This window comes from Anabas testudineus, chromosome 9 (genome assembly GCF_900324465.2).
Source record: "Anabas testudineus chromosome 9, fAnaTes1.2, whole genome shotgun sequence".
Lineage (NCBI taxonomy): Eukaryota > Metazoa > Chordata > Actinopteri > Anabantiformes > Anabantidae > Anabas > Anabas testudineus.
The window spans coordinates 25,303,749-25,322,833 of NC_046618.1; the positions used below are offsets into that span (position 1 = coordinate 25,303,749).

Genomic DNA, 19,085 nt, shown 5'->3' on the forward strand with positions numbered 1-19,085 from the left:
CTGTGGAACAGATGTTGCAGTGTTAAAATGATAATTTACTGAATTACCTTGGGAAGAAGCTGGTTTATGAGAGGGACTGCAGACCTGGATCAGGGTCAGGTGGGAAGGTGCCAGTGACACGAGCACAGCTGGAGAGGTCTGTGCACGTTTTTCATCGTGATGAATGAACGAATCAACAACAAGAGGAAAAACTGAAAGATCGGTTTACAGTCAAGTTAAATATTCATTTATTACTGGAAACGTGATTCTTTACATGGTTTTCATGTCGCTGTCCACAACATGTCGGTTACACTAGACACTGAGTGGATTTGATTAAGTGTAATAACTGAACACTGCTTCATTAGAGTTAAACTAAATTTACAGGAACTTCACAGCAACATCTCAGTTCACCTCCGTAGGAAACGAGGTGACCTGTTAATTAAGTGTTCATGCTTTTATTGTGTAAACATGAAGGTAGTAAAGTAAAATAACAGCTACTGTCTGAATGTCTGAGGAACAGCAGGAGCTCAGAGTCGAGCAGCTACATGTCAGAGAGAGAAAGAAACCTTGACACAACCAAACACAAACTGAAGGATTCCTGCAGAGCTTCTGCTACAGTTTCAGTGTTTACGAGACAGAAAAGTGAAAATAAAACCAAAAGTTCACAGTTTGAAAATATGTTTTCTACAGGAACAGCAGTTTAATGTCGCGTGTTCATCTGAGCTCAGGTCAGTTTACATAAGATATTAGATTCAGTACAAACATCATCATCATCACTTCTTCTATGATGCATGATGAATCAGTGTTTTACATTAAACCACAGAAAGAATCAAGAGCTGCAGTCACCAGGGTTCACTTGAAAAAGACACAATTATAAAACAGAATTGACTAACGTTAATAAAACAATTAAAGAACCTTTCAAAACATTTTAACTGAATGTCAATTATCTAGAAATGTCATTTGGCTTTGATGAAACTCACTGCAAACATGTTCTATCAGTGTCAATGTGGATAAAGTGTGAGCGTGGCTCCTCAGACTCTGGTAAACTGTAAACTGACTCATGTCGACTGACTGAACTGTGGTTTAAACACACTCGGTTCACTTTATCACACTGATCTAATACTTTATCTCCTGTTATTTCAGGAGATGAAGAGTTTTCTGAGTCAGTGACCAATGTAAATGAGAAATGTTGTTGTATCTCTGTTTGACTTCTCTAATTAGAGAATTAAATAAAGTGAGTTAAATCTGGTGCAGCAGAAACCCTGACACTCTGTTTATTAGGAACACCGAGCTCAAACTGAGTCAGTCTGATCCAGCGGTCCTGCAGTGAATCCTCCCTCATGAGGGTGAAACGGTCTCAGGGAGGAGCTGGGTCACATGTACGATACGATGGAGTTTGTGCTGCTGTCGATCTGGACTCTTACAGAGTTTCTGTTCTTCAGAGAGGTGAAACAACAGGAAGGAGGATTTATTACAGGACCACTGGCTCAGACCGTCTGTGGCTGCATGAACCTAATAAACCACAACTCGCTTCAACACCGTCTTTAACTCAGAGTGACTCAGAGTTTCAGTCCAGCTGAATCCTGGCGGCTGCAGCTTTAACACGACATGTGAGACGAGCCCAACGTCACCAAGATCAACCAACTACAAAAATACATTTAGTCAAGTACAAACAGTACTGCATGTGGAGTATTTTCATTCAGTGCCACTTTATACTTGTACTGCACTACAACTCAGGAGAAGTACTTTTCTACTGACAGATGTGACAGATGAAACTCAGCAGGAAATAAAAATAGAAAACATTAAATTTGCTGCTTTTGTTTTTCCTTAAGTTAAAAATAATTAATTTACAGAGAAATTAATGAGCAGATAACTCCAGAATCAAAGTAATCCCAATAATACCTCAACAATCTAACCTCCAACGACATGTAGTACAGTAATACCACTCACAGGGAGTACTTCTCTGCTTTGAGTATTCAGTGTACCTCAACTACATTTTCCTAATTATCAAATATACTTACATGACCTAGAAGTATCCGAGTAGAATCAGGAAAATGTACTTTAAGTATTAAAAGTACTCAAAGCAGTAAAATGTACTATTATATATTATATTCTTACTTTCACTGTATAAACAGCATTTTACTAGAACTGTAAGTAATAGATTACTTTTGTTAATGATGACTCTGCTGATTACTTTCTCATCTGGTTGCTGAGTTTCAGTTATTGTTGCTGTTGATCTGCACAAATGTGAGAAGTAACTAAAGCCGCCTGGAAAAGTAACAGAACTGAAGTACAAGGTGGTACAAGAAGAAAATACTCCAGTAAAGTACTAATACATCAAATTTGTCATTAAGTGATGAGCTATAAATGATTATACTGCAGTCACTGGTTCCTCCTACAAACAAACAGGAACCGTGTGTGAGTCTCTGCAGGTTGATTCAATGTAAACAAACAGTGTGTTGGATTTAATAAACTCACATTTGACACCAGCTGTTTAAACTGTAAACGAAATGTTAAATAAAGTCATTTGTAAAAACCACATTAAAGTCGTTCTGTGTCTGAAGATTGACGTTTTCTTGTTGTCAATGAGGTTCTCAGCTGTTTCTTACTGTGTTCTTCACAGAACATTGTTCGTACCATCGGGATAAATTATGGTCGGAAACGGCAGCTACATCACTCTGCTTCTGAAAACCTCTGTGTGGAGTCAGTGTCTGTTCCTGACAGGTTGGAGTTGAGACTGACATCCTCAGCAGAGACACAGTGGGGGTGGAGCAGGGACTACAGTTCCCAGCATGCCCTGGGACTGTGAGTGTGGTGGGGTTGGGGGTGGCAGAGCCTCTGGGTCAGAAAGTACAGGAGCTAAAATATCGGTGTGTTGAAAACCTGCAGCTGAACCTTCCTATTAACAATAATAATGATCCTGAGTTAATGTTCTCTGTTTATAATTTAGAATAAAAACAAGTTCCACAGAACACTTAAATTCATAATAATAAAAAATAAAACTCATCGGCAGGTTGTTTTTGTTAATTAATTAACCTGCAAACACGACATCGTAACATTTAAAATAAAGATTATACTGCATCTCTCTTTATCTTCTTTTACATAAGTGATTAAATGTGGGTAATAATGTACTGGTGAGGATTTGAATAAGTAATAAAAATAATAAATGCTCACTTCATAATGAAACTAAAACACCTTTTGTCCACCTGCGATGTCAGAAATATGGATTTTTAATAATTAGCAGCTTTTCAAAATAATACAAAAACTACATTTCTCTTATTTACTGCTGTATTATGTTTAAAATAGTAGAATCCTCAGTAAACTGTGTCAAACACAAATAACAGACGTTTCTATAACTGCTCATGTTTTTAAATCTATTTCTAAGATTAAATCTGAAGCTTTCAGCTGATTTTCATGACTTTCATCAAAACATATTTATAAACACTGACTTCGTTAATAAATATCATGAATATACAGTTAACGTTTCACTTAAAATATCCTTCTGTTTACATCTTCATCAGTATTGTATTTATTATATTAAACTTATTGAAAAGGGTGGAGGAGGTGGGGTTAACAAGAGACCTGAATCTGTTGGTTTTGTGGACTGGCTCTAAAAACTACATTACCCAAGAGCCTCAGTAGTGAAAAGCTGTGACAAAACCCCACAGTGTAAAAGATCAACTTCCTGCCCCAGAGGCTCGGCCCATCAACCACACAGTGACGGGTTCTTCACCAATGGATCCCCATAGAACTGGTTCCAGATCATTGGGTTCCTGATCATCAGGTCCTGATCGAGAGGACCCTGGATCATCAGCTTCCCAAATGACAGGTCCTGGTCAAGAGACTCCAGATCAATGGGTTCTTAATCAACATGTTCCCCAATGACAGGTTCCCGATCAATGGGTTCCTGAAGATCAGCTACCTGATCAACTGGTTTCTAATCAATGGGTTTCCCATCAACAGGGTCCTGAACACTAGGCTCCCAAGAGACAGGTTCTTCACTGACAGGGTTCCTGATCAACAGACCTCTGATAGACAGGTTCTATTGACGATATCCCCGTCAATGAGGTTCTTGATCTTTAGGTTCCCAGTGCTCGGCTCCCTATCGATAGTTTCCCGTTTGACAGGTTTAAGATGTCGGGTTCTGGATCTACAGGTTCCCAGGTTCTGTATTGGTTCCTAAGCAACGGGTTCCTGATCCATCGTTCCTCTGGGTGTTTATGCTTCAACGAATCTGTGTTGGGTTTTCGTGAGTCCAGAACGAAGGCGTCTGCGGCAGATGAACCAGTTCTAAAACTGATCAGGACTCGGTGCGATCGACAGACAGGAATCAGAAAAAACTGTATGACATCACAGACCACCAAAATAAAACCAGCCTGGAACAGTCCTTTCAAAATAAAATACCCTCTGGATAAAGGAGGCTGACGGCTACAAGCGGAGCAAGGCGAGTGTGTGATTGTGTGTGTGTGTCTGCAGAGGGTGGAGGGGTTTAGGATGGCAGATGGTGTGTGTGTGTGTGTGTGTGTGTGTGTGTGTGTGTTGGCACAGTGTGATGCCATCGTATCTCCTTCCTGTCTCAGAGGAAGCTCAGTCTGTCCATCTGTGTGTTTACATAATGTGTGTGTGCATGTGTTTGTCTGTATAATGTGTAATTGTGTATAATGACTGTGTGTGTGTGTGTGTGTGTGTGTGGCTCAGCAGCAGCAGTGAGGCTCGCTCTCGCTCTCAGACCACGGTGCTGACAGACGGATCTGATAGGTTGAGCTGGCCGGTGAGGTCAGTCGGGTACGGCTACAGGCAGAGGGACAAAAAGAGAGAAAGAGAGCAGAAGAAACACACACGTTAGCTCAGCACACGAACACACACACCTGTCTTCAGCCCGACACACGCAGAGCGAAAGCAGCCTCAGAGCCAAGGTGGTGATTTCACAGACGAATTCTGTGCTGACCCGATTTCCACAATTCAAATAGTAACTGTTGCTGTTTAACACACACACTGATGAGATTTGGTTTAATGTCAGTGTCAGAGGAAGGAGAAGAACAGTTTGACCTCCTGCTGCTCCAGCTGGATCCATGTCGAGGTTTTATTTTGATTTAAATAAAACGACACCACCGCACACGTGAAGGGAAACACGCTGCAAATAACTGGATAAAGTGAGGTAGGGGGAACTGCTGCAGAAATCTAAAAGTGACTGGATTTGGAAAAGCAGCAATGTTCCTTTTATGTGTCCATCAGACGTTCTATGTTTTGTTTATAGCTCTGGTTGTTTTTTTTATTCTCCTGCCTCCATCTTCTCCTCCAGCCACCAGATGTCCTCATCATCACAGTTCCTCACTTCTCCCAGATTCAGATCAGTTAATTTAGCGACTGACTCAGTAACAATTTGAAATGTTCTATCTGATCAATACGATCGACTGGTCCCTGTTTCAACAGGTTTCTCACAGATACCAGGTAACCAAATCTAGCGGACCAACAGGTTCTCAGTCCACAAACTTGAATAAGGGTCAGACTAGGTACTTAACAGCTGTGTCTCAATTCAGGGCAGAGGAGGGTCAAACCAAAGTGAGACGGTTTGGTCTATGGAGAAGCTGAGCTAGCTACCATCTCCAGCGTCACATAACTTGACACGACGCTGTGATGCAGCCGGTCTCAAACACACCTGAACCCAGTCTAGTATTTGTAACTTGTGAAGGTTCCCAGTCATCCAGGTCGTGGTCCACTGCTTATCTGATTTCAGAGCTAAGGTGTTCTGGATTTTTCTGGGTGGAGAATCATTTAAAACTTGATGAGTGGTGAAATTCAGATGTGGATGTGAGTTTTTCTTCATCCCGTGAAGGTTTCAGTCTGCTGCTGCTGAATTAAATATGATCTTCTATCATGTAATCTGAGCTCAGATCAGCTCTGCCACAGGGAGCATTAAACTTTCATCTGTCAGCTCTGCACAGCAGCAGCAGCAGCAGAGGAAGCCGCCCAGCGACAGGGTCACCAGGTAGATATAATATAAAAATAAACTCTGATTTTCACAGCCTTAATGCGTCTTTCTGCAGCTTTGATTGTATTGATATTCTGTCGGTAGGCGTTTCGCGCATCCCTCCGTCCGCCCGTGTGTTGGTTACCATGGAAACAGATGGGGTAATAATGTGGAGGTCCATTGTTTGTCAGCCCCTGAAACTGTGTCTGGTTTAAAAATGTGCTGCGGAGGTTTTGGCAGAGGCCTGTGGTGTTTCTGTTTGACGTTTTCTCCCACCATCCTGACTCTGAGTCTGCATCCGCTCTGATTTAAACCCCCCACTAGAAATGTGGATCCATCCTGTCTTGATCCTGTCAGATGCAGGACCCTGGTCCAGATTAACTTCTGTTGCTATGAGGATCCGGACTTGGACAGACTCTGCCGGAAACACTGGGTAATTCTGGGATTATCTGAGTTTTATTAACTTAGAAACATTTCAAGAAAACGACCAGAGACCATTTCACATGCTTTCACCTCCTCACACCTTAATTACTGCATCAGACTTTGTATCGACTCCAGACTGTCGAGACCGCATCACTCCTGTTTTTACTGGCTCCTTGTTTGATTTAGGATGATTTTAACACCTTCATTATATCTAAGACTCCTTACAGCCCATCTCCTGTTATATCTTCGACCTCTTAGGGGAGGGACTATGAATTTATTATTCTTGTACGATGTGTTCGGCCCGGGGTCAGATAAAGACCATGGGCCCCTCTCTATTACTGTGTTTATTCATGTACTTCTACTTTGTCATGCAAGATTGAAATAAAAATACTCAAAACCACAGACATAAATACACTGAATCACTGCGTTATACCACACTGAATTTGTTGTGACTTGCTTCTTTAAGCAGAAGTATCAGAAAATGACAAATGAGTGTGGAGGATTTTTCTTGTCTGATCTGCTCCAGATTTGTTTAATTTGTTCAATAACACGTTGGTGTCATTTCCAGAACAACAACAACTCAAAGTTGTCGGGTAATGGAGTAAATGCTTTAACTATTTTACACGAAGGAAAGAGTAAAACAGAAAAATACTAGACCTACATTATAAAACCTATTTAGACCTAATGAAAAATTTAATCAAGGTCAATAGTGTCCCGTGTCCATGATGAGGCCAAGGGCAGCTGCCTCCACCCACTAAAGGACAGATCAGCCATGACGTGTTAATCACGTTTTTAACAACCTGCAGGAGAATAATTTGCTGCTGGGACCTCATCTCAGCTCTTGGTTAAAATGGAGTTGAATCACTACAGCGTCTGCTCGACTTTAGTCCCACACGAGCCTGTAAATAGTTTGAGATCCTCGGGCAAATCTGGGAACTTTACAATCAAAGCTGTCTCAGCTGAGTCAGTGAGATCCTTAAATCTCTTCTTCAAATCACAGAACATACCCTGAATGTTTCTGTGTGATTTGAGCCTGTAGTTACACAGCATTGTTTTGTTTTCCATTAGAATTTCTATCGTCTCACATTACTGAAATTGGTTTTAGCTGCTTCATAATAAAATCAATGATGTTTCTTTGTTAGACAGATCTATGAGACTGATCTATGTGGTATTAAAAATGTCTTAAACTTAGCCCAGCAGGAACCCCGAACCAATCAAAGCTTGTTTCTAAAGTTTCTCTCAACATGATTCACTCATCACTTGTCTCGTTCGTCTGATCTTTCTCTGGGGTTTGAACTGTCAGTGAAACCAAACCGCAAGTCAGTGTTTGTCCTGCTGTTTCTCTCAGTTTTCAGAAAAGCTGAAACAAGCTGCTGTGAGGCGCTGACGGTCTGACTCACTCACAGGATGCGTTGCTGTTGGTTTGTGACAGAAAACTGTCGTCTTGGTCCAAATGATGCAGCGTTTAGTCAGTGTTAGTATTCTGCCCTTCATGCCGTTTGATGACTTGTGATTCCAGCGTCTCCTGTCTGATGACCCACTAACAGTATGTCTCAGCAGGTGATGAGGTTTCTGTTCACATGCTTCTGACATTTATAAGGAGCCAAATGCTAAATGAACTGTGAGGCTGAAGTTATCCAGAGACCGTGTAAAGTGACGCTCCTCAACAGATGTTACAGAACAGCTAGCGACAGAAACAGGTCACTTTTTTCATGTACAACTCTGGCAGTAAAACCTGTTTTAAACCACAGCAGCGTGCAGAATGAAACGTGTTCTGCTGCCGTTTTACTGTCATAGTTTTGTCTTAGTGACCCACAAACATGAAAACTGTTTGTCAGCTGTCTGCTGGGTTTTTGTTGAACATTCTTCACTAACATGTTTGTACATGTCACAGCGCATCACTGCTGTTCTAATGACACGTACCACTTCTGACATTTCACATTTCAATAAATCAAAGTTTCATAGCTGTTGGTTTTTCATGTACTTTCACAATATTCACTGGATTATCAGCTGTTGTTTTTTCTATAATTACACGTCAGTAGGATTTAACTGCAGCCATCAATCAGCCAACAGTTGTACTCACTAAAACTCAGTAATACTGTGATGTACTCACTAAAACTCAGTAATACTGTGATGTACTCTTTAATACTCGCTAATACTGTGCTGTACATATTAATACTCAATAATACTGTGCTATACTTGCCAAAACTCACCAATATTCAGCTGCACTCACCAAAACTCACTAGTACTCTTCTGTACTTTCCCAAACTCACAAATCCTCTGCTGTACTCATTAATACTCACTTATTTTGTCCTGTACTCATTAATACTCTCTAATATTGTCCTGTACTCATTAATACTCACTAATATTGTCCTGTACTCATTAATACTCACTAATACTGTGCTGTACTTGCCAAAACTCACCAATACTTGTCAATACTCAGCTGTACTCACAAATGCTTTCTGCAGGTTCACCAAGTTACATTTAACTTGTTAAGACCTTTTTAATACCACATACAAAGTAATGCAATACTGTGTTTTACAATTAAATTGATGTTGAAACACCAGTAGGAAATATCTGACCTAGAATCATTTATGTGCATTATCATCACCTGGTTAAATATAACCAACAAGAGGTTTTAAATTCATCTTAAGTATTTTTTGTGCTCTTTATAACCTTTGAGGACTTGCAGACTTGTTTCTCTGCTTCCTGCAGCCCGACAATATAAACCTGAACAGGTAGCCTGTGAATCCTGAGTATTTTCAGTCTACAGGTCAGTCGTGCTTGCAGAGGAGGACAGAGGCAGTGTGTGTGTAGTACAGCATGTAGAGTCTGGACACCATTCAAATCCACTGAGAGAGAAAAAACACTCATATAGAAAATAAAGAGATGATCACAAAGAGAAATGGTTTAGAGTCTGACTTCATCCCACCCTCACTTCTTCAAATCATAAATTCTAAATCTATGAACAGAGTGTGATCAGTCACTGTTACTTCTGTCTGTTATTGAACATTAAAACATCTTAACCAGAATAAATTAACTACTCATTAAAATATTTTAATGTAAAAAAACATTGAAATCCCTGAGTAACGTGCACCACTTTGGCTCCCTTTATATTAAAAAGCAGAATAACTGGAGAGAGAAGGGATGCAAAATGGCCAACTGTAACTGTGGACAAAGAAACAAAGATTTCATCACGAGGATCTGGCACATTTTAGGATCTCTGAGGAGAGCAGCTTTCTCGCTGCAGCAGACTTCAAAACACTTCAACAAGATTTCACAGCTAAACACCTGACTGTGGGGAAAACAAAAATTCTGCAGATTTCAACTAAATCTCTTCCAGAAGGATAGAAAGGAAACAGTGAATCAGGTGGCGGCCACACACAGAACCATCATCACTGATGAAAAAGAAATGATCATGAATTATAGTTCTAATGGAGTCCAGTCTGAGAAATGGATCAGAGAGTCCTGTGGGAGGACAAACGTGTTAATAACAGTCGTTTATTAGCTGAGGGAGAAGGCATTTAGACAAAGACACATCATCCTGTCTGACAGATTTAATTCAGCAGCTCCTAAAACCGTCGCCTGGATGAGAAGCTGAAAACGAGAAGAGTTAGAGGAGAGTAACGAGTCTCAGCCCGCCGACCTGTGAGGACAAGATCTGCTCGTTAGTGAAGGAATAATAAAAACTGAAAAGGATTGTGGGAGATTATCGGTGAGATGAAAGGACAGAGATGACAGGAGAGGACAGGGAGGAGGAGGAAAAACAGAGACAGACAAGACGACGACAAACAACAGGACACAAACAGAGAAGACGAATGACAGGACAAAAGGTCCACAGGAGAAAAGAGACCACACAGTCTGACCCTCTTCCCTTCTCCTTTGCAAGAGGACGACGTGAACAGTGTGAAAAATAAAACCCTGACACGAAAACACCCCAAAATTCCTGTGTCGGCAACAACACAAATCCTGACCTGACTGGACGGACCGAACTGGTTTCTGCCTTCAATCTGTTTCCTTTTGTCTGTCTGTCTGTCTTTAGTGGGACAGATGAGCTGATGGAGGCAGGAAGATGGCTGACTGACAGACGGACGGCCGTGATGAGTCAGCAAGGAGATGATCGAGCTGGGAATGAGATGAGGAGAGGAGAGGAAAAGACAAATGACAAACAAAAAACTGATATGGATGGAAGAAAACAATATGTGGCCGAGACAAAGGAAGCCAAGTGAGAGGAGGACGAAGTGGAGAAAACATATAAAACATGAAAGGGAAAGACAGAAATATGATGTAAAAAAGAGGTGGAGCAGGAGGATGACAGGAGGACAGGAGGAGGAGGAAGGTGGTCTTCATCTCCTTACCGTGGCGTCCCCGGAGGCCCTACGTCGTTTGAGGTCGGAGGTCGAAGTGATGGACCTAAAAGAGGTTTTCAGTTTGGGCTCGGGCTCTGCTCTACCACTTTTCCTATCCTAAAATAAATCATACGATAGGTGCACACACACATTAACACCAGCAGACACGGAAACTCTACTCACTAATGTGTACTCCTGATACTTAATAATGTGTACTGATACTGTCTAACATTCATCAGTGCTCACTAATATTCACATATACTCAATAATACTCACCAAAACTCCCTAATACTCACTGATATTAACACTCACTAATGCTCATTGATACTGAGCTACACTCCCTAATACTTGCTAATACTTTTGTATGTTTTCACATAAACTCAATACTAAACTAAAACTAATACTCATGATACTCACCAACACTCAGTAACACTAATTGATACTAATGCTCACATATACTCAATAATACTCAACAACACTCACTAATGCAACTATACGCACTAATACTCACCCCTACTCACTAATGCTTGCATTTACTTAAATATCAGTGTATCAGTGATACTAAGTGTACAAAATTTACTAATACTGATGCTCACTTATAATCACTACTATTCACAAAATGCATTGATACACATTTACTGTGCTCAGGTGTACTCACTGATACTCACTAATACATTCACTTTTACTCACTCACTGATACTTTATCATTCCTTACTCACTCATCTTCACTAAAATGCAGATACTAACATTCACAGATACTCATGTTTCCTCAGTGATACCGATACTCAGCTACACTCACTAAATAACCACTGGTACTCACTAATACTTAATACTTGACTGTAGTAACTAACACTCACCATTACTCAGTACTGACTAATACTTAACTATACTTATTATTACTTATCTGTAACATTCATTGTTGCTTTAGATATACCTGTTTGTGTAGTATTATGTAGTACAGTGTGCTTGTTTGGGCCATGAAAATTGAAAATAGATCAGCTTCACTACTAAATACAATACAATGCAGAAGAGTGAAGCATAGTGTAGTAGAGTATACTTTAGTACTGTGTAGCGTAGTATGATGCAGCTTGATCTGGTTCAGCACAGAACAGCTACAAGAGTAACAAATGTTAAATATAGCAGTGTAAGAATATTATAGGACTAATAGTATATATACTACAGAAAGCATCCTACAGTCTAGCATTGTATAATAATAGTATGTTAGAGTGATGATAACAATATTATATAGTATAGTGTATTGTAGTATTGTATAGTAACAATATACTATACAATAGAGTGATAAGCATGGTCTATCCTAGACTAGTAACAGTATAGTGCTGTATAGTATAATAACTATATATAACATATTGTATAGTGTGATACAATATGGTTGTAATACGGTGTATTGTATTACTGTACAGTATAGTAAAGCATTGTATTGTATGGTGAATATATAATTATCTAATTTGTTAGTTAAGTACTACTAGTATAGTAATGGAATGTTATGGTGTAGTATGTTGTATATCATCACTTTACAATTAAATATATGTATTATATTTTATAGTATAATATTTTAAAAGAGAAATGTAATATAGTACAGCAAATCATAGTATAGTACCATTACAGCAATTGGATAGTGTATTTTAGTACTGTGTAGTAATTGCATAGTACAGTAAAATAATTTAACACACTAAATTACTGTATCATATATTACAGTAAAACCAGTAAGGTATAGTCATACAGTATAAAACAACATAATGAAACTTGGAAAATAATACAATTTAGTAGTAACAGTTCAATAAATCAACAATTTAGGTGTATTTATGTGGTATAGTATAATGCAGTACAATAGTACTGTAATAAATAATGTTTAATTTAAAAAGAAGCTCTATGTCCTGTTGTGTGTTTGTGTTATTGTTAAATGTGTGTGTGCAGACTCGCTGCCATCTGTTTACACAGCAGAGATTATATAATAACTACAGTACACGTCTGTTTCTGCATCACGGATCACACTCAAACACGCCTGATATACTGACTGCAGAGTGTGTGCGACGTGTTGCTGTGCGTGTGTGTGTGCGACGTGTTGCTGTGCATGTGTGTGTGTGTGTCGTGTCCTGTTTCAAATGAAGTGATGTTTCAGTAAAACAGCTTCACTCCGTTTTACTGCCCAGAGCCACAAACACACAGCAGCAGCAGGAAAACCAACAGCATGAGGCTCCAACACACAAACACAACATGAAATAAACCAAAGACAGCAAAGAAAATAAACTATATCCTGGGGAGTAAAGGTGTAGGAGGGGGGTTGGAGGGGGAACAAAGATGGTGGATGATGATGATGTTTGTTCGACATGAACACATCAGATCATTATACCAACTCTGTGCTGCTATAATGTCAACTCTCCTGTGTGTGTGTTTGTGTGTTTATGTGTGGTGTAAACAGAAAACAGAGGGGGAAGGGGGGCAGCAGCACATGGATGATGGTCACATGGTGTCTGACCTCTAACATCATAGAAAGACATTATCAGTTTGACCTTTGACCCATCACAGTGACCAGGTTGGAGCTGGGTATCTGACAATAGAGAATATCAGTCAGGTTCTTCTGTATTTCTTTTTTTAGTGTGATTAAATCCCATGAGCAGATCCAACCCTGCACAGATCCTGTTCAAACTCTAGCACATCTACTCTGAGGTAGATGTAGACAAGCCGCTACCTTACACTGCTTTTGTGACTGGACAGAACCAGACAGGTGAAGCTTCGTCTGATGAATCTGGATTGTCAGGTCAGAATTTGGTGTCAACAGTGTGAATCCGTGGACCAAACATACTTTCTGTCAACTGTACAGGCAGGCGGTGGTGGTGAAGTAATGACATGGGGAATTATTTCTTTCTACACTTTGTTCACCTAAATATCAGGCAGTCATTGTTTGAATGTCCCAGTCTTTCTGAGTGATGGTACTGACTGTGCATTCCTTCCTCCAGTCAACAATTTACCATCTTCTACCAGGATAATTGTGTCACATGGGTTGTGTGTTACGGTGTTACGGGTCCAGTGTTTTTCAGTAGAACACTTTTGGGATGTGTTAGATTTGCACAATGAATATGCTGCTGACACTTCTGCAGAAATTATGTGATGTAGTCAGGTCAACGCAAACCCGAATCTTCTACCATGTTCCAACCCTTTACTAAAAGGGTTGAGTTTGCTCACTAAGTGTGTATCTAGGTCTGGTTTGAGTCTGCACATGGGCTTTTGTGACACTATCGCCTGGAGTATAAGTAGAGTTCAAACTGTCCATCGATACCCAGCTCTAGTTTGGATTCTTAGAAACTGTCAACACATTCAGTTTGACATTAAAAACAAAATTAGTAAAACACACAAAATAAGTAGGACCCACATTGGGCCTCAGCCCGGTAAAACTGGGTCCTGGAAGGTAAAAGGCCCCACAAACCTACTTTAGGGTCCCCTCAGGGTCTGTGGGATTCTGCTCCAAGCATTTCTACTTCAATCAAAGATCAGCAGTGAGCGTTCAGTGGAAGACTTTGATCAGAGCATCAGTCGGTAGCAGAGGATCACATGAAAAATAAAAATAACTTCATCAGCACTGACCTGCAGCAACTGAGACATCACAGAACAGAGATCTGCTGATTCTGTGCTTCACTCTGAACCGTGACCCAACACTAAGAATGAGTAAAAACGCCCTGGAGCTGCACTGCAGGATTTACTACAGCTAAAACAACACATGCTAGCTGTTAGCCTAGCCTAGCCCTGCTAAAAACTTCTACAGGTACAGTTAATGATGCATTACCTCTACTGTACTCTACTGAACTCTGTACTCTGCTGTATATTGTTGCCTGTAACCAAGAATCTAAAGAAAAATGCTAACAAGCCATTATTCACAAGAAGAACAAAACATGCTAAAGGGCACAGAACTTTATGATGTACACCGTATTCTGGTGGTTCAAAGCTTTTAAAGTGACCTTTGTAAACCAAACAGCTGCCTGTGTTTGGACTTTTCCACACAGTGAAACATGGAGTTTTTAGGGTTGCATGTAAACATTTACACATGCTAAAAGTCAAATTTTAGTCTCTTAATGTTTATAGGTTGGGTGATTAAAAGAGTATCTTCCAACTATTAGGAAGCTTGTACATAAATTAAATTAACACGTTTTAGAAAAAAATGAATTTCATACAACACAGGATAAGGCTGTTGGATTGGATTGCATTCAGTTGTGTAGGCGTGCATCATTAAACCAGAAAGCATAAGTTCCCCTGCAGAATTGAAAATCTGAGTTATGACAATATGGCCTCTAAATGATATCTTCAAATGTTTTTGTTTTTTCATCGGAGGCTGAATAATTGTTGCATGTTTAATAAATGAAAAGCCCAAGAATTCAGTGCACAGGATTTAATTCATTATCTGAAACCAACAATAATCAGAAATAGTCATACACCAATTCTGATTATTAATTCAGTGGTGCTAAAAGTTTCAAAATGATCTTATTGGAAACCAACTCCCTGTTATTGATTATGATTGACTACAACTCGTAGCTTTGTTGGGTATTCTATATATTTCTATATAAAGTGCCTTGAGATGATTTTTGTTGTGATTTGGTGATATATAAATAGATAAGAAAATAGAATAGATTAGAAAATAGATAGATAGATTTACACAATCAGGATGGTCCATTTCTAAACTGCAAATTTTCAACGCCATCAGTTCAAAAAATTGTACATAAATAGTAACTGGGAGGTAGAGACATTTTCCAAGACCCAAACTGTCTTACTTGACTGGGAGAACATTGTTTAACATGGTCAGGAACAAACCAGGAACCATCATGGCTTATGTACTGGATATCATCATGGACTGAAAGGCTGTAACCCAAGAAAGATGCTCCTGCTCCAAGATCAACAAAGACTGAGTTGTTTGGCCACAATGACCAGAGGTATATTCCACCCCAAGAGCACTGCACCTGCTGTTAGGAATGGTGGTGGGAGCATCATGGTCTGAGGCTGTACTGCTGGCAGTGGATCTAGTGCATTTCAGCAAGTGGATAAATAATGAAGAAGGAGGATTACCTCTGAATTCTTCAGCATAACTTCAAACCATGATCTGAAACTTGGCTGGTTGTGGACTGGACAAATCAGGGTTTTGGAATGGCATTCCAGAAGTATGTGGACAAAAACCAACAAATTAAATTTAACTACCAATTCTGCTGAAAAGACAGGTCAACCATCCAACAGAGTTCTGCCAGAACCTTGCTGATGGCTGCCATCCTGTGTGGACTGAGCACCAAATTATTGGGATTTTCTGTTGTGTACGTGGTAAAATCAATCAGCACCAGTATTTAAAGGTATCTAAAGGTGAAAAGCTTGGCGATACCTGTATGTCATATCACTAAACACACGTGGTGTATTTAGAAATGATTCCCAGAGAGATAATGATGTCTACCTATGAGTATTTATTATGACATTTAAAACAGTTTAGTGCTGTACTAAACCATTTAGTGCATTTAAAAGTTTTTGCATTTACCTGACCGTTTAAACTCAGCTTTTACCATCAGAATACAAAGTGTGCATTACTAAAATAAAAGTGTGACTAAATAAAATCTTTGTGTCGCCTGTAATCACTACTCGATCTTTAGTCACTCATCTACCATCAGTGCCCATGGTATCTTCAGTATCTGTTGATCTGTCTGCAAATTGTGATTCAGTCTAAAACAGTTTTCAGCTCATTTTCTTCTCACAGTTCTCTTCGAGCTGTTAGCGTTTATCATGCTAATCCTGCTCCGCTAACTCCTCGCCTGAAGACACAGCTGTTTGAAGTGCTAATCACGTCCCGGTAGCTGCTAGCCTGTTAGCTGCTAGCGTTTGAAGTGCTAATCCAGGCAGAGAAGTGATGATTATTAATGTGAGTCCAGCTGCTGACAAGGCGAGAAAACATCTGCAACAAAAAGTTCGCACCAGCTTTTGTTCTAAGAGACAGCTGCTGCTTCTTCTGCCTGTGTGAACGCTGTTTTATGTCTTCATCTGTTTTTATATGATGCAGGAAGAATAGGCACTTTAATACATGAATGATCCAATTCTACCTTCTTGCATCAATAATAAAAATATCTTAAAGGTGATTATTTCAACTGCTGTCGACTAAAGTTTATTATATCCAGATTTACTGTGAAAACCATCCTATTTATGCATTTAGTAGTTTGATTAGTTTATTTTTCAGGGTTGATGCTGATCACTTTTTGTTATTGACCCTTTACCATCTTCTCATTTGAAATAACGACTGTTTAGTGGTGCAAATAAGATTAGTTTCCATATCACACCAGTGTTTCTGAAATGAAACCAGGACCTATGTCTAAGTGTCCTACTTATAAAGAAAGCACTGTAGCGGAAGCTAATGGTCATGTTTTATTACAGCATACCATCTGTAAGTGTTACTGTCACAGCACTATTCAGCCTGTCTCCTCTTTCTCTCTGTCTGAGGCTTTCAGACCTCACTTAAAGGTTTTATTTGGCTCCTTCAGACTGTGTGAGGTCATTCACATCTCACTTTTATATTTTATTTTTATAGAATCAAACTGTCAACAGTCGGCTGAGTCACATTCTACAGGAAACTGACTTAAAATAAAATCTACTCTTATCATTCTCATTCTATGTTGTATTATTTATATGACTTATTTATAATTTCTATTTGCTGACTATGACTTGTCAGGTCTTTGTTCAGTTCCTGTTTGTGTTTCAACTTGACCTTCAGCAGGTGACTGACTGGTTCACTGCTAAACATTAAACGGTTTTGAATTAAAAGAAAAAAATCATATTTTCTCTGCAGAGTGGTTCAGTGACGCCCTTCACAGAACAATAAAGTTTGATTGGATCATTTATGAGCTTCAAAGCTTTAATGACTTGTAGTTATTCTTCAAGGAGATTCAAGGTCATGGACGCAGTTAGAGACAGAGCCAAACCCCATAAAGGGACAGGCTACAGCAACATGCCTACAAAACATTAAATAACACTGATAACAAATAAAGAAAGCCTGTAGTGTGCCGAATCCTGCAGGGTATCGTAGTGTACTATATTGTACCCTACTGTACTTACCCATTAAAAGGATCATTCCACATCACTGAGCTTCTACAGCTCTATAGTCTACTGTACTATATTCTATTTTATTCCCTTTACTGTAAAGTATTGTAGTACTGTTGTGTATTGCAGTAGTCAACCGCAACAGGAACATGAAACTTTAATGTAAGACACAGAACCGAGTTTCACATTGTTCATCAACTGATCTGAGACTCAGCTCTGCCACCAACACACACAAACACACGATCCATATGTGTCATGTTTATTTATCTTTACATGATATGTAGGATCGTTTGTGACTCACTGAACTGGAGACAGGATTAAATAATATAAGAGAACCAGTTCCGAGACAACATATAACTGGCCTAGTGCCCATTTTATTTTATTTGATGGATAATGATTTAAATTCTGACTTTGATTTCTTTCAGTGGAGTCATAATAATAATAATACTAATAATAATAATAATAATAATAATAATAATGTTAGAGTAGTAGCCTTTTATCGGATTAATCTGCAGCTACCGAAGCCAGTTAGTGAAACTATTCGACTGATCTGGGTGCGCAGGAGGTTTGTGGTGAAGACGACAGGCAGAGGAACCCCTGTGGAAAACTAACTGACCTCGAACTCTACAGCTCCGCAGCAGGAAAGACCAGCGGGCTGGAAAAATGCCTCGTGTTCGTTTACTTGTCGTGCTTCAGCGAGCCGCTCTATGTTCAGGACTCACTGACTCTGATCTGGATCATCCTGACAGCTCTGAACCACAGTCTGGATTAAAACATGGACTTGGATTTCTGAAGAGACGTTACACGAGACATAAATATTTCTGTGTCTGGATACAGACCTGATTTTATTCCGGACAGATAAAGTTTATCTGAAACTAAATCTACGGTATTTTATAGAATTGTTTAACTAATTCTCTCAGCTGTGAGAATCTCCAGTGAAATGAACAAAACGAGCTACAAGAAGATGTCATATTTGGGTTTAGGAAACTGCAGGAAGCATTTCTTTCGTTACTATTTTGTGAAATTTCTAGAGCAAAGGATTTATTGATTAACTGAGACTCAAAAATTTGGAGTGAATGTATTTTAATGTCGATTTAACTAAACAATTAATTTTGAATCTTGATTTAACGTCAGACATGTTAATCAGAATGCTTGTAGAAGTTATTTTATTTTTACGTAATGTAATTAAACTGCTGGCTGATGTGAGAGCAACTTTTCTCTGTTTAGGCTTTGCGTCAATATCAGACCAAACAGGCAACACTTCAGACAGATCAACAGATTTCTATAAC

At 39.4% G+C, this 19,085-nt stretch overlaps 1 protein-coding gene across 4 annotated transcripts in view; it reads right to left on the reverse strand.

The window, feature by feature from the left end:
- Window positions 1-215: 215 nt before the first annotated feature.
- Window positions 216-19,085, reverse strand: part of grin1b (glutamate receptor, ionotropic, N-methyl D-aspartate 1b) — a 47,130-nt gene continuing 28,260 nt past the window's right edge. The window contains exons 21-23 of one of the 4 annotated variants that reach the window (XR_003297699.1): window positions 10,732-10,839; window positions 10,348-10,498; window positions 4,673-4,770 (exon numbers count right to left, since the gene is read on the reverse strand). Coding sequence is in view for 3 of the 4 variants with exons in the window: in XM_026343961.1 (XP_026199746.1) it covers window positions 10,412-10,498; window positions 10,732-10,839 (195 nt within the window). In the remaining variant the exon portion in view is untranslated. Of the gene's footprint in view, window positions 4,771-7,592; window positions 10,499-10,731; window positions 10,840-19,085 lie in introns of those variants that run through there. The other 3 variants (XM_026343963.1, XM_026343961.1, XM_026343962.1) reach the window with 3 other exon arrangements.